The sequence below is a fragment of the Diabrotica virgifera genome, chromosome 7, assembly GCF_917563875.1.
Source record: "Diabrotica virgifera virgifera chromosome 7, PGI_DIABVI_V3a".
Classification (NCBI taxonomy): Eukaryota; Metazoa; Arthropoda; class Insecta; order Coleoptera; family Chrysomelidae; genus Diabrotica; species Diabrotica virgifera.
In genome coordinates, this window is record NC_065449.1 from 203,794,503 (window position 1) to 203,811,157 (window position 16,655).

The following is a 16,655-nucleotide window of genomic DNA, read 5'->3' on the forward strand; positions in this document are numbered from 1 at the left end:
ATCTTGAAAGATTAGCAACGAACTACATACTGTCTGTATGTAGTCAAATTTCACTCTCGATCGTAAAGAAGTATAACTTCTATTCTAAAACTTGGGTAAGTGCATCTGAATTAAGGAGGCCGTTGTACCCCCACTGGCGACAGGACGTGGAGTAACTAAGAGCTAATTAATTTAAAATGAATTCAGGAAATTTTTGTAATTTGGCAACAATGTTAACTTAGATATCTGACGTAGATGATGACGTACATCGGGATTTATATTGTACCAAGCGTATTCTTTTTGGTCGAATCATCGATTATAAGAATCGATTCATTGCGTTTCTTGCTGTCAATTAGTGTCAATGTCAATTTGTAGAAGTGTGTCACTTTATTTGCTATTAAAATAAAAAATACCATTCATTTTTATGGCCGAGGAAGGCGCATGTTTACATTTCAAGAGCATATTATTGAGTTTTGATGGCTTTTCCACAGCCTAACGCTCAAAGAGGTAAGATTATCACACCATATTTATTCACAATATAATTTTATATTTCTATTTTAGAACTTGCAAATCGGAAAATTTTAGAAGAATTACAGATAAAGAAACAGTTACTCCTCAAACAAGGTGTAGCCTCTACTTTAAGCTCCACAGCACTCCCAGTTTTAGGATCAACAACTCAAACATCAGACGGACATTCTATCAATTCGCTTCAAAGAACAGCTTTACAAACTGCGAATGCTCAATCAACTGGGTATTTTATTACTCAAGATTCTTCATTTGGCAATTTAATACTACCAGTGTTGCCCCGCTTTGAAGCGAAGCCCTAATGTTTCCCTGTCTAAAGTTGAAGCGACTGGAAGAACGGTTGCAGTGTATTTCAGAGTTTGATAAGCCTAAAATATTATTGGAACAGTACATTACACCTTGGCACTTGGGATCTCATATGTTATATACTGTACAGGTAGTTGCAAATACTTTAATAATAATTAATGTTCAGAAAATCATGTTGAAAAACAAATAAATTTAAACAGAAGATGTTACAGTGGAACCTCGATTATCTGTCACTTCTGTTAACCGTCAGGGTCCATACATAAGTTATATTGACTACATAAGTAAAAATTTAGTCATCAATTCATTCTGTTTGAGCAATGGACGTATAAATAAAGATGGACCGGTTTATTTACATCTTTGCTTGAAGTCAGGAGATTGTCACAGTCATAGGCACAAATCCTTAATTTGACGTTGTCATATAATTTTGTTTTCAAGTAAATATTCAAAATAATTTTCAATTTTTAGTATAATTTACTTTTAATTTATAAATCAAAATATATTACTTAGTTACTAGAAACCATTTCTAAATATACTTATTTCGCAACCAAGGAATTAAAATAAAAACATTAATTTTTTAATTATTAAATGAAACTATTTGTGAAACTTGGCACCATTGGTAATATCAACCAATCATCGCGCTTTCAAGAATAAGGAACATGGAGTCGTCTTTGTTTACGTTTGTGTTGATAATTTCAGAATTTCCTTATTTGTGACATTTAAGTGAATTTGTTAGCGTATTTTGACTTTGAATTGAACAATCGTAATCGTTAAGTGTCCTAATCATGGTGCGTAACTGTGTTGTATGCAGAAAAACTGCATATTTACATCCAGAACTGACATTTCATTCCTAAGTATATTATCAAATATTGTATTATAAACAACATCCATTGGCGTAGCACAGGGATATGATATTACTTAATCCTTGAATTGAAATAAAATAAATAAAACTTAATTTTGTGAAATAAAGTAGATTTTGTAGTAATTATAAATACATTTATTCATTTATTTATTTATTCTAATCTACAATATAGTTTCTTACTCCATTGAAATGTTACATTTAGGGTTGCATTTCTTAGGAGTCAATTTTATTTTTTTAATGTGTAGGGGGTTCAGTAGAAGCTTAAGTTCAAGTTTTTGGGGTCGCCACCCTTGTCCCCCGGCCGCCATATTGGAAAAAGGGGTGCAAAGGGCTTTCGCGCTGTGTCTTCTAAACTACCAATCCTACAGAAAATTTAATTACATATAAAATGTAGCAAATTAAATTTTCTACAATTTCATATCTATTACTTTTTATCGTCAAGTGACCAACAAAAAAGTTATAAACAAAAATAAGAGATTAGTTTGTAAGAAGTTTCCTTTTGGAGGTTATAACTTTTTTTTGCGTTCATTTCACAATAAAATAACATCATAGTGATTTTGTAGAGGATTTTTAAATGAACAATTTTCACTATAAAGTTGTTTAATTTTATTTATTATCTAGGTTTTACAGCGCTCCAAACTTGACCAGATTCTCGAATTCTCATTGGAATGCAATAAAAACAATACTTTTCTATCTATATATTTAGGCGAGCGGCATCAACCGTTATGTCGACCACTAAAATCAAATTTAAGGTGAATGACCAATTTTGGTCTATTTTTATGTTTTCGAGGTCGCTTTATCTAGAGTTGGTGGAACATGTTCAAAAATGAAATTTTATACAAAAATGCCAAAAATCAATTTTGATGATTTTTCAAATTTACCTCGCTGTATCTTTGCTCGCTGATAATATTTCCTTTTGAAAATTTTACTGTGTCATCTTTGAAGTATGTAGATAACAATGAAATTTGTCCAAAATGTTTAAGCAGATTAAAAAAGGAGTTGTTAATTTTTAAACATTTTGTCATCATATTTCGTTAGTTTCATGTTTACTTAAAAAAGTTGAGTGACATACTTTTTAGTTTTTAATTTCAACGAACACAACAATAAAATATAATTCAAGAAGAAGTATTTTGGAAAATTTTAAGTCAAAATATACAATAGGAAAAAGTTATGTTACTTTATAGACAAGCGGCACACTCCAAAAAACGCTTATATCTCGAGACCCTGACCACGGTGTGGTGAATGGCTAATTTTGATCATACTTTATGATTTTGATATCAAAAATCGTTTTTTGCTCTTCTTAATAATTTTGCGGTTGCGTCATTCTTCTTCTAAACCGGCGAATTTGTCCTCAAATAACTTCTTGGGCCTTTTCTATATATGATTAGGGTTATAAGTTTTATAGTGGTAGAAAGTCAAAAACAGATTAACAATAGCATAGGAATGTTAAAATCATAATAAATTGTATGAATAAAAAATATATATAGATAGAAAAGTAAGCCTAACTTTTGTTTTTATTGTATCCCTATGATCATTCGAGAATCTGGTCAAGGTTGGAGCGCTGTAAAACCTATATAAATAAATAGAATTAAACAACTATATAGTGGAAATTGTTCGCTGAAAAACCCTCTACAAAATTGCTAAACTACATTCGCTCTCGCGAGATTTTTTTTGAGACATTCGGAATAGGAAACGTACAACACAAAAATTCCTACCTCACACTATTAACTGCTAAAATCAACTCAAATCAACTTAATCTTTCATTAAAAAAAGAAGAATTATTAGAAATAGTGGGAGTGTCTACTAATCTCATAAAATTTTGTGAAGTTTATTTCTACAAAATATTTTTATTTTGTACAATAAATAATTTTCTCATTTGCTATCAATACATTATAATGGTTTAAATAAATAAATATTGATTGGCGTAAGGTTTATGTTATTTTTATGTCTGTTTACTATTAATAATATTGGATATGAGCAGGTGCGTTGGTTTTGTAGTAATTTCCAGTCACTTCTGACAACTGAATTTTTCAAAAAAGAAATTACTAACGTCAGTGTCAAAAAAAATCTCGCGAGAGCGAATGTAGTATATAATGTTATTTTATTTTAAAATGAACTGAAATAAAGTTTTAACCTCCAAAAGGAAACTTGTTAAAATTTTTTTACATATTTTTGTTTATATCTTTTTTGTTGGTCACTTGACGATAAAAAGTAATAGAAAAAAAATTATAGAAAATTTAATTTGCTACATTTTATGTTAAATTAGATTTTCCGTAGGGTTGGTAGTTTACGAGATATAGCGCGAAACCCCTTTGCACCCCATTTGCAAGATGGCGGCCGGGGGACAAGGGTGGCGACTCCAAAAACTTGAACTTAAGCTTCTACTGATCCCCCCTACACATTAAAGAAATAAAATTGACTCCTCTAACAAATGCAAGGTAGGGCTTAAAAATGTAACATTTTAATGGACTATCTATAAATATATCGATTCGACGAAATATAATATGCAGGTTCCCAGTAAAGAATCAACAGCTGGATATGTGGTTATCTATATTCAGCTTAGGCCGCACCTACATTGGATCCGATTTTCTCCGATCAGATCAGATCCGACGTCGGAATAGAAAATAAACCCATAGTATTAAATGGGGGTGCCTACATTAGATCCGTTTTTCTCCGATCCGATCAGATCAGATCAGATCCGACGTCGGAATAAAAAATAAACCCATAGTATTAAATGGGAGTGCCTACATTGGATCCGTTTTTCTCCGATCCGATCAGATCCGATATCAGCCGACGTCGGGAATAGCTTCTCCTATTCTCATCGAGAAGTGTTTGGTTTCATTCCGATTGGTTGCAAGTTGAGTTGCAATTTTAGTTGCAAGTTGGTTGCAAATTGGTTGCAAATTGGTTGCAAGTTGGTTGCAAACTGGTTGCAAGTTGGTTGCAAACTGGTTGCAAACTGGTTTCAAACTGGTTGCAAACTGGTTGCAAGTTGGGGGGTTGCAAGCTAACATGTTTAAATATATTCAATTCATCATCTCCTTAACACATCTTCATCAGAACTCATTGTTGGTGGTCGGAAGATTACTGAACCAATGTAGGCACCCTCGCCGGAAAACCGGTATGATCGGATCTGATCTGATCGGAGAAAGACGGATCCAATGTAGGCACCGCCTGTCGGATCGGATCGGATCTGATCTGATCTGATCGGAGAAAATCGGATCCAATGTAGGTGTGCACTTAAATAAAGAATAAATAACCAAAACTATACCAAGACCAATAATCATCATTTATTCAAATAAAAAAGTTGTTTCAAATACCTTTCAATTATTGGAAGGTACGCCACTGACAAAGAGGGAAGTGTCACAGTCTATCGCCTCGTCTCTTTCTCCGCGTCTATAAACTGTTCGGCTTCAAATTTAAGCGAGCAGAGAGTAGAGCATGCCTAGTCCATCTTTATTTATACGTCCATGGTTTGAGCATTACGATAAGCCAAACAAAATTCGTTGAAATGTACACGTGTAGTTATGTGACCACTGCATTTTTTTATGTAAATAATTTTTGTTCTTATTCAGGGCTCTGGATTAAACTTCAATTTAAATAGGTAATGATAAATGATACTGTGCTTTTAGTAAGAAATTAAAATGTGAAGTAACAATAAAACAAACAAAGATTTCAGAATATTTTAAATAAAATTGATTCAAAAGACTAAGTTTTCACTCTAATGGCATACAACATATCCCACCAGAATGAAAATGGTTATTCATTTTTGATTTTTAAAATTGATTCACTGTACTAACATAAATCCCTCTTATATTGTAAAATAAAACATACAAATACAATTTGAGAGTTATATGTACTACGAATTTTTATTTTTTTAATGTTCTGTTAACTGTCTTTTCGATTATCCGTCATACTCTTGGTCCGGTGCCCTGACGGATAATCGAGGTTCCACTGTATATTAGTTTCGTGTACATAGTTTAATCGTAAACTGAACATAGGAGCCCTAATGTGTTGGTACAAGCAGGTATTTTGTAAATAAAATTTAAATTTACTGAAATTCTTCTATTTAAATTTTTTAAAATTTAAATACATTTTTTATGATGTATGGAATTATTTTTATGGTTTAACACATTAAGCGCCAGACACAATATTGATAAAATGCCCCTTGAGCCAGGGAATTTCTTCATAGCAGTTTCGTCAATACACAGTGGTCCCTAGGGACCTCCGTGGTGTATGGGGAACTTCCTACATCAGTCCCTAGGGACCACTATGGCACTTAACATATTAATAATATATTTTATGTTGATTACTAGTTAATTAATTGTACAATAATCGAAAAATGGTGACAACTAAATATTGGAACAAATCGTCGGTATACTGCGAAAACCAGGTAAATGCCGAAATACCGAAACCGAGAAAAAACGTTTTTAAAGTTTAGTGTTTTATTTTGAATTAAGAGGACAACTTGTGTTTAATATTCGGTATTCTAGTGAAAGATGCATATATCAGAAATGATATTCTATCATTAGTTTGAAAAAATTAAGATAGCTAGCTGATTAAACCTAAATTTAAGATGGAGATGCGGTCACTTACCTGGTTTTACCTGTAAATCTAAATTAATCAGTTACCCTTAAAATAGCACATTTATAACCAATATAATAAACCAAATATAATATTTTGTAATTTTGTGAAAGGAATATGAAGCTTTAACTAGTTAATAGCAATGTTTTAAGGGATTAGTCGATAATTATAACATTTAACTGGTTTTCCCTGAACATTTTATTCAGAGCTGTTTGTAGTTATATGGATATTATTTACATAAGTGATAGGCAGTTTTATAGAAAAAACAAATTTATTTTGAACGTGTTATAGATACAAGAAAATAATATTACTGTGCGTATTACTCGTCAGATTAGTCACTGAAAGCAGGATCTGACAAGATGCCATTGGCATCGTAAAATACGATACCACCTGTTATATTCCTCCAGTATCACTCCCTTATCAAATAGCTGTAACAAATCCCTGTTGTTTGCTATGCTATTTTGCGAAGTTCTATCATAAATATTCATATATATTCATTGGCGAAGTCATAATTGAAATGGATTCTGTTTGTCTCTTCTTTCACGAATCTCATCTTTTTATCTTTAACCACATTATTTTTTCGCCGTTTTGGTCTTTTGTTCAGTTTTTAATTAGAGTGTGTGACAATTTTTTTAAATCATAAAAGTCGTAGTACCTATTTAAAATCTTTACACTTGTATGGTTCTATACATACTTTTTTATCGCTGACCTTGACATTTTTAGTTTCCCTTGCATTTTGAAAAAACAGAAAAGTAATCTGGCATACCATAGATAGACTTGATTTCTAGCGGTTTAGATGCTGCTATGTATAGAGTCAACTTCCATACAAGAATGTCCCGACTCTAAATATTTATGTTACGGTACTGTCCTCCGCAGGTATAAGAAGAAAATACACTTCACTTGCTTACATATTCTGGGACACATTTTGATAAGCAATTGAGTATAATGCTTTCTATTTCAGAACTTCCTCGTCTAACGTTAATTTCTGACCAGTCAAAACGGTAAACTACATTTGGTAATGCGGCTTCATTTACACACAAATTGTAGACCCATAATTTTTGGGAAGAATATATGAATTGTCCAGTTAATCTGGAATTTGTAGTATAGCCTGTAGATCGAAAGTGATTAAAACAAAATTCCGTTGTTGATGAGAGCTTTTCTTATAATTTCGTTTTTCGAGATTCCATACTTCTTTTTTTTTTCTGTTTTACGAAAACAGTCTGCAACTGTTTTCTAAATCCGGTTTCTTAGTTGGATTAGCCATATCATAATATGATAGGGCTAATAGATATTATGTATTACAAACTAAATATTGATCTTATTTAGGACAAAAAAGCTTAAATTATAGTCGTTGGAAAATATTCTTAATCATTTACATAAAGTTGATATATTTTCCTTATATTCAAATTTTTGTCCAAATATCTACGCTTCGAACTTTGGCGAATATAATGTGGGACCATGGTTGGAAAAGACTCAATATGAGCCTTCACAATTTTTCGGTTTTCATTGCTTGTTTTATTTGGCAGTATAGCTTGCCTCTTTTGCCCGTATCTGCATAACAACATAGAATATCAATGTTTCTTACAACATCTTGCATTAAGGGGTCATATACGTTTCTCGAGCTTAAAAAGTAGTCTAAATGTAATAATAAATTGTATGAAAACTATTGGGCTAATTGATTTCATTTTTTTTATTTTAAAGGTGGACTCTTAAGGAGCATAAAACATATGTTAAAAGTTAAAAAAATAATTAAAAACATGGCGGCCGCGTCCAGTGGCGTAGAACGTGTTTTTTTTCAGGTCCAACGGTGGGCATGATTCAGCTCGTAATTTGTATTTGAAACAAAAATTGTTTATTTGTTATCATTTTTTAGAGTCATAGTTCTCGTGTGACGAGAGGAATTTAAGAAAAAAAATTAATTACGGAAACGGTCGAAATTTAAAAAAAAAAGTCGTAATTTTCACCAAAAGAATTGTCTATTTTTTTATTGCTATTCGAAAATGGTTAAATTTAATCAAAAAATCTCTCGTCGCACGATAGTGAATCTAATTTAGAATATGTGTGCCAAAAATGAAGTTAATCGGACGAACGGTTAAGCAGTTATCATGCCCACCGTTATGAAGAATGCTATTTCGAGAAAAACGTATTTAAAGTTTTGCAAGACCTGCGGAGCGACCCGACTAGTTACGTTTAAAGCAGCTGTAACTTCGTCAATAATTCGAATATCGAACTCGTTCTGGTCTTAAAATGTTTCTAAGAGATGTATTTTAAAATAAGCAAAAAACAATAAAATCGATTTTTTGAAGCCGAGAAACGTATATGACCCCTTAACGACGCTGATATACAAAGTGTCTTACAAAAAAACTTCTCACATACCTGTACCTCTTGACCATTAAAAGAAACATAGTCGATACTATCGATTTTACCAGTCGATATGAACAAGAAATTTTAATAAAATATACATGTAAAATGTATTAAAGACATTTATCACCTTTTTACTGAATGAGGGTATACAGCAGTAGAAATATATTGTTGTCCGGCAAAATAATATATGTGCACTTACTTGGTTTTGCATGCAACAGAACTTTAATTTTGTGAAAGTAAGTAGCGATATATTGTTTTACTTGAAATGAAAAGTTGGTTATGTGTAACTTATTTGTTTATCACATAAATTATCTGCTGAATGGTAAGTCGTATCATTTACTTTGTTTTACCTGTATGTAGAGCGCAAAAAGCTGAGAATTTTGGTATACTTAACTCAATATTTTAAAATTTGTCATTTACCTGGTTTTCGCAGTATACCGACGAAATAAAAGTTAATAAGGCCTAATATTGCCCTTAGTTTGAATAACAGCCTGAATTCTATTAGGCATTGTATCAAGTAGGCCTTCGCAGAATTCAGAAATTATCCCATATTTCTCACAATTTAGCATTTAGTTGTGGCAAAGTATGCTGAGGGTTATTTCTTAGGCATTGTTTCATTTTGTGCCAAATGTTCTTTATTGTATTAAGATATGGGCTGCTAGGAAGATGTGACAAAACTTTAATGTTCTCTCATCCATTTTTTTGGTAGATTTAGCTGTATGGCATGAGGATCCAACCTGTTACAAAAAAAACTCTGGATCGATCTAACTTTGCTGCACTTGGTAAAAAAATGAAGCTGCAAAGGTATACAGTAATACCTCGACTTACGCTACCCTGACTTACGTGAACCCAGAGTTATGCGATTTTCAAATCTTGTCAACTAGTCATTTGAGCGCCACACAATCGCTCGATTGCTGATGAAATATAATTACCGCCCACATATTATTGCTCATCCAATGTAGATATTTGGACTTTTCGCATGCAATCAGCACATCACTAGAATTTATTTTGTACATATTAGGTATTTATTATCTACAGTTTTGTCTGCGAGTGGGTGTTTGTTATTTTTATGAAATTAGTAATGCGATTAAAGAAGTTGTTGATAGTGATGACGTTGAAGAACTGTTGAATTCCCACGATCGGGAGCTAACTATTGATGACCTTATAGAAATGCATTAGGAAGAACAAGACATTGAAGAGCTTGATTGTTTAGATCCAGTTTAAACTGAAGATAATAATAATAATACTTTATTTGAAATAGGATAACCTAATATAAACATGCTAAAGTACATATAGTCAAAACAATGCAAGTATTGATATAGTCCATAACATAATTTAAAAAGTAAAAAACTAAAACTAATTTAAAATGTCAATACCTAAAGCCACAAACATTTGATAATTTAAAATTTAAAAAGTAAAAAACTGAAACTAATTAAAATGTCAATATCGAAAGCCACAAACATTTGAATAAAATACCAATGCGATTAATGTAAGCACAATAAGTATACATACAAGGCAACACAAATACATTCAACACATCTTATTCTCTATAATATATTTTTTTAAACTGTACTTGAATGTATTAATGTTTCTACAAGTTCTTAAATCGAGAGGTAGTTCATTATATTCTCTAAACCCTTTGCAAATTAAAGAATTCATCATAAAGCTATTTTTAAACACAACAATATGTAGATTATTTGTACCCCTTGTATTATAATCATGTACATCTCTCTGAAAAGAAACATATTTTTGAAAGTAAGATGGAGCCAACGAGTTCAATATTTTATTCACAAAAACCATGGTTAGGTAATGCAAACGTTGACGAACTGACAACCATTCAAGTGATTTTAGCATAATCAATATTGGCGTTATTCTACTAGTTCTTAATATGATGCGCATCCCTCTATTTTGAAGTTTTTGTAACTGACTAATTTTATTAAGACTGAATAAATATACAATCGATGCACAGTAATCAAAGTGTGGCTGTATTATTGTATTATATACAGTTACTTTAGTCTCAGTCGACAGATTTTGAGCTATTCTGGTGAAAAAGTACAATTTTTTTGAAATTTTTTTACTTATATACTCAAAATGTCAATCAAATGACAGCACGTTATCAAGCTGAAAACCTAAATATTTTGCCGTTTTTACAATTTTGATCTCTTCATTGTTAATGTGTAAATTAATCAGATTTAAATTTATTAAACTATACTTATATTTAGTAGTAACAATAACAGCTTTGGTTTTATCAATATTTAGTTTCAATTTATTCATGTTGAGGTATTTATTAACTCGATCAAGTGTTCTGTTCATCTTCTCTACAGCATTCTCTAACTTAACATCACTACATGCTATCAAAGTATCATCAGCAAAAAGATTGATAAATTCACAATCCAAAAACAAATCTATATCATTTATATACAGTATGAAGAGGAGTGGTCCAAGGACACTACCTTGAGGTACCCCTACCAAAATGTCTTTCTCAGTCGATACTGTATTATTAAAACATACTTTTTGCCTGCGATTGCTTAGATAATCTTCAAACCAACTTAAAACCTTACTGGAAACTCCATATTGTTCAATTTTAGCTAATAAAATGTTTCTATCAATGGTTTCAAAAGCTCTTTTCAGATCCAAAAAAACTCCAATAGTATATTTACCATCTTTTATATCATTCTTTAGCTTGCAGATTGTTAGTTGTAATGCAGTTTCACAAGAATGGTTCTTTCTAAACCCAGATTGATTTTCTATTAAAATTGAATTCCTTTTTACATGTTCCATTAATTGCTCATAAACAACTAGCTCCAGGAGTTTCTCAATTGTCGGTAATGTATTAATAGGTCTAAATTCCTCAGCCTTATTTGTATTACTGATCTTTTGGATAGGAATAATTGTACTAGTTTTAAGCTGATTTGGCACCTTACCAGCATCCAGTGACGTATTAATTAAGTTTAGTATGATGTGACCAATTAGATCAAATAACGATTGGAAACTTAACTGAAGGTCTCAGTTTAATTGAAAAGGGCTTACAAATTTTAGAAAATATAAACTATAACAAATATCGCATTTCTTCTACCAAACAAGGGATAAAAAAATTATTAGCCTAATATGAAGACATTTTGCGGGAGAAAACAAATCTTTGAGTTTTCTCTTTGTTAGATTTTATGCAGCCTTCTACATCAAAATAAATTAAATTGACAATTTTATATTTGTATATGCTATTTTTCTTAGCTTCCGGTCACAATTAAAAATAATTTATATACATACATATGTAAAATTATACCCCGACTTACGCTAATTTGACTTATGCGGTTATTGCTTGGTTCCACCTATCGCATAAGTGCGGGGTATTACTGTATTAATATTTGGCTGGGTTTACTATGCCTTCGATAAAATGTAAAGTTCCTAACCCTTTGATCGCCATAGAACCCCACACAATGATTCTCTGTGGAAACTTTACATTCCTTTTGAGACAATCCTTATGGAATAATTTTTCCTGAATCACACACTTTAGGTAAACTCCCACACAGACATCAAATTTGCTTTCATCTCTATAGATAGCTGTGTCCCAGTTATGTTTAGTCCATGAAAGTTTTGATTTAGCCCAAATGTAACAATTCTTTTTTTGAGTTTCTGCCAACAATTGGAGCCTATCATACATCTATAAGAACCTATCAAACATACCTTATTAAAACTAAGACTGCTTTTGTGGATATATTTGCTACAGCATTCTCTGGAAAAATTCATCCCAGTTTCTCTACTCCACCTAGAAGTTACTTCTCGTAATGTGTTTCTTCTTCCTGACGTACATATTCTATTTAAATGCCTTACACTCCTTTGAGAAACAGATTTTGGACAACGTAGAATGAAGTAAACACTTCTGTTGTATGTAGGTATATAATTTATTAAAAAATTCTTAAAATTTATCCACAAGGGAGTGGAAGTACAACAAAACGTTTTCGGTCAAACTGACCATCCTCAGTGTAAACGTCCAGTGTACAAGTAATTGAAACTAGCCACTTGAATAGGTGTAAAACCTCAAAATAACATTATTGCTACATTATGAGCTGTGTAGTCATCGACAATAAGTCGATGTCTTAAGATTAAAAATATATCACATGTGGATGTATGTCATCCTTGCTGGAATTTACACAAGGTTGTGAGAGGTTAACAACCAACTCTCAGTTGGTTGTTAACCTCTCACCTGATCACAACCTTGTGTAAATTCCGAGCAAGGATGACATACATCCACATGTGATATATTTTTAATCTTAAGACATCGACTTATTGTCGATTACTACACAGCTCATAATGTAGCAATAATGTTATTTTGAGATTTTACACCTATTCAAGTGGCTAGTTTCAATTACTTGTACACTGGACGTTTACACTGAGGATAGTCAGTTTGACCGAAAACGTTTTGTTGTACTTCCACTCCCTTGTGGATAAATTTTAAGAATTTTTTAATAAATTATATACCTACATACAACAGAAGTGTTTACTTCATTCTACGTTGTCTTAACAAAGGTATACAGCCAACTACAGGGTTTACCCTTTTAAAGTTTTAAAGATTTTGGACAGCTTGAGCTTTTGCTGTGAACATCAATACTGGCAGTTTCACCATATTTCTTAACTATATTAAACACAGTAAGTAGTTGTTGCTAGAGTTAATTAGCTGGAAAATTTCAAGCATTGTTTTCCCTTTATGGTACTGATGAATAATAATTTCTTGCACTTTTGGATCAGTAGGTTTTCCATGTGTCATTATTGGGTTTTACTCATAATAAAACTGAACATTGTTAATTATTTCTACTCAAATGAAACGTGACAATTATTGTTGACAACGCACTCCCTTCTTGTATGTTTGATTTCAAAGCCTTCTTTGCATCAAGCTGATAAAGATTAACACATTCTGTGCATATATTTTTTTAAGTACTTCTCCCAGAACCTGAAATCGTTTTTGTAATGTAATGTAAGTGAGCACATGTCGCTCATCGGCGACATTAGTACTGGAGAGGGAAACCAATGTCGCCGATGAGTGACATATGCATCGAACTTGTTAAGAAACGTGAGGAGTAGAAAAAAAATGTTGAAATATTTAGTTGTCAGCTGTTTTAGATTATCAAACAGTTAATTGACACAAGAAAGTCGGGCTTAGCTTACCTACCTAGAAAGCTGGGAGGGATCATTTTGGCCCCACATTCTTTAATCAATTAAAACTCAGTTTAAAGAAATTAAATCTACTCTAGACGATATAATCTGATTTTATTTTTACTTTCATTGTTTAACACATTCGCTGCTTATCAAAAACATTCGGAACACCATACAGTTTGCAGTTTTTGATATTTGCCACACATTGCCTTGTTACAGCCGCGACAATGATTGGAAGTATGATTTGCTTTACAAAATATTTTCAACTGATATTTTTGTCGTTTTTGGATAGTAACAGTGATAGTTGTTGGTAGACCTGGTGTTGCTAGACGTAGTTCCAAATTTCGGGAGACAAGGTATGGGGTCCATAATTCTTCAAACAGCCGAAGAATAAACTTACGGAAACTGAGTCTACTTCCAGATATTTCTTTATAAATAATCCACGCATTTATTGCTTCCAAGTCAAGAGTATGATAAAACACGTACATAGCCATCGTCTTGAAGTTGCTTTTGTAGTATAAAGACGCGTCATTTGGTCCTCTACACCCACAATTGTATCTTTGTGTTCACCAACAATTTTATCTTTATTACGTAGATGATCAGTACCAGTATAAGGGTAACCATTTACAATAAACATACATAAATATAATTTTACCCATCCGACAGGAATTTGAAAGAAAGCCTCCTCGAATTTCCCAGAAAACGATAATAACTTACACCGGGTACAATTTGGCTCCTTTAGCGTACGTTCAGAGTGGACGAGCAAAGAGCAAAGAGCAAAGCGGAGAAATCAAACTCATACTGGCAAACGGAGGTGCACAGAGTGCTAGCAAAGAGCAAAGCGGCGAAACCAAACAAGTTTGATTTCTTTGGTCCATGTAGTGAGACCGCTCCCGTCTGAAAAAATTTTTGATTCGGTTTCTTTGTCAATTCCTATTCAAAAATGTCCCCTTTAAACAAATCTGAAGAGCACCGGGCGGAATTTTTGGGCAGAAATTGTTTAAACAATTTTATCCACTCTATGTTATATTATGTGTAATTTTTTAGTTTGTGAAAACTGTCATTATAGATAGCAGTGCGTGAAGTGTTTAAAGTGAGCGTGAAGTAACAATGTATTTTAAATGGGACTTACTTTTTCGCACTGTTTTTAACACACTTTCATATAATCAAATATCCTTAACTTTGGCGTTGTCATGGTGATGACATAATGAGCAATAAATTACGACAAAAGTTTTTACAGTTTTGTGGTTTGAAAGAAGTTAGAATTTTTAAATGTCAAAGTTCTAAAAATTGTAGAATAGAAATGAATTCCAGTGACGAAGAGTTACAGTTTTTTTATTTGTTTATGGTAGAGTAGATAAAATATTGTATGAAACTGTGCATGAAGTACTTTTTGCGAACTTACGCGATGTATAGCACTCGCTCCGCTGTCGCTCGTGCTCTAAATATCGCGTGCGTTCGCAAAAGGCATACTTCACGAACTGTTTCATAAATAACTATTTTTAAACAAATACAAAAGATCACGTTTTTTTGCTCCGGAACATATATTTTTAGACGAAGTAGTTTTCAATCCTAATAGTAAATTATTAATATTGAAAATATTAAAAATATTACTAAAAGATTTTTAAATTGAAAACTTATTGGTACACTTTCCTGGTGACACCTCCAAGACTTCTACAATTTGCAAGTCAAATGGATGCTGCAGTGAAGACGAGAGGGAAGGAATTCTACACTATGCAATTCACATCCCCCGTCTGCAGCTGGTAAAGTTCCAACGGAAAAATGCACCTAGTTAGGCCGCACCTACATTGGATCCGATTTTCTCCGATCAGATCAGATCCGACGTCGGCCGACGTCGGAATAGAAAATAAACCCATAGTATTAAATGGGGGTGCCTACATCGTTTTTCTCCGATCAGATCAGATCAGATCCGACGTCGGCCGACGTCGGAATAAAAAATAAACCCATAGTATTAAATGGGAGTGCCTACATTGGATCCGTTTTTCTCCGATCCGATCAGATCAGATCCGATATCGGCCGACGTCGGGAGTAGCTTCTCCTATTCTCATCGAGAAGTGTTTGGTTTCATTCCGATTGGTTGCAAATTGAGTTGCAATTTTAGTTGCAAGTTGGTTGCAAGTTGGTTGCAAATTGGTTGCAAGTTGGTTGCAAACTGGTTGCAAACTGGTTGCAAGTTGGTTGCAAACTGGTTGCAAGTTGGTTGCAAGTTGGGGGTTGCAAGCTAACATGTTTAAATATATTCAATGTCATCATCTCAACACTTCATCGCAACTTTTTGTCGGTGGTCGGAAGATTACTGAACCAATGTAGGCACCCTCGCCGGAAAACCGGTCTGATCGGATCTGATCTGATCGGAGAAAGACGGATCCAATAGGGCTTTTCATCGACTGTCATTTGTTTCGAGCTTCTGTCATGTGTCACATAATATTGATATATCTACGCCATACGTCTTTGGTTTGTATTGTTTATATACCAATAATGTATGACGTAGATAAATTATTATTATGTGACACATGACAGAAGCTCGAAACAAATGGCTGTGAATGAAAAGCCCTATGTAGGCACCGCCTGTCGGATCGGATCGGATCGGATCTGATCTGATCTGATCGGAGAAAATCGGATCCAATGTAGGTGTGCACTTACTCTACGGAGTAATACGACTATAAAATAAAAATGTATACCATTTTTATTCAGTTCGCATTTTTATTATTATATATTTTTAGGGTTTTTGGGTTATTCTAAACAAAAAAGGTATCTTGTAATTTTTCCCAAAAATTAATAGTGTTCGAGTTATAGGCGATTTAAAATCTGAAAAATGCGAAAATACGCATTTTCGAGGCTTAAAAATTCATATTTCAATTAGTAT

At 32.8% G+C, this 16,655-nt stretch overlaps 2 protein-coding genes across 2 annotated transcripts in view; both read left to right on the forward strand.

Annotated features, from left to right (window-relative positions):
- Positions 1-324: 324 nt before the first annotated feature.
- The window catches only part of LOC114326555 (rRNA N6-adenosine-methyltransferase METTL5), a 38,040-nt gene continuing 21,709 nt past the window's right edge, over positions 325-16,655 (forward strand). Inside the window, exons 1-2 of the mRNA XM_028274947.2 lie at positions 325-486; positions 541-940. Of these exons, the coding sequence (XP_028130748.2) occupies positions 806-940 (135 nt within the window). The 5' untranslated portion in view covers positions 325-486; positions 541-805. The remainder of the gene's footprint in view (positions 487-540; positions 941-16,655) is intronic.
- LOC126888701 (SOSS complex subunit C homolog B) lies at positions 456-806 on the forward strand. The gene is made up of 2 exons (XM_050657077.1): positions 456-486; positions 541-806. Exons 1-2 carry the CDS (start codon positions 456-458, stop codon positions 804-806), a joined length of 297 nt encoding a protein of 98 aa, XP_050513034.1.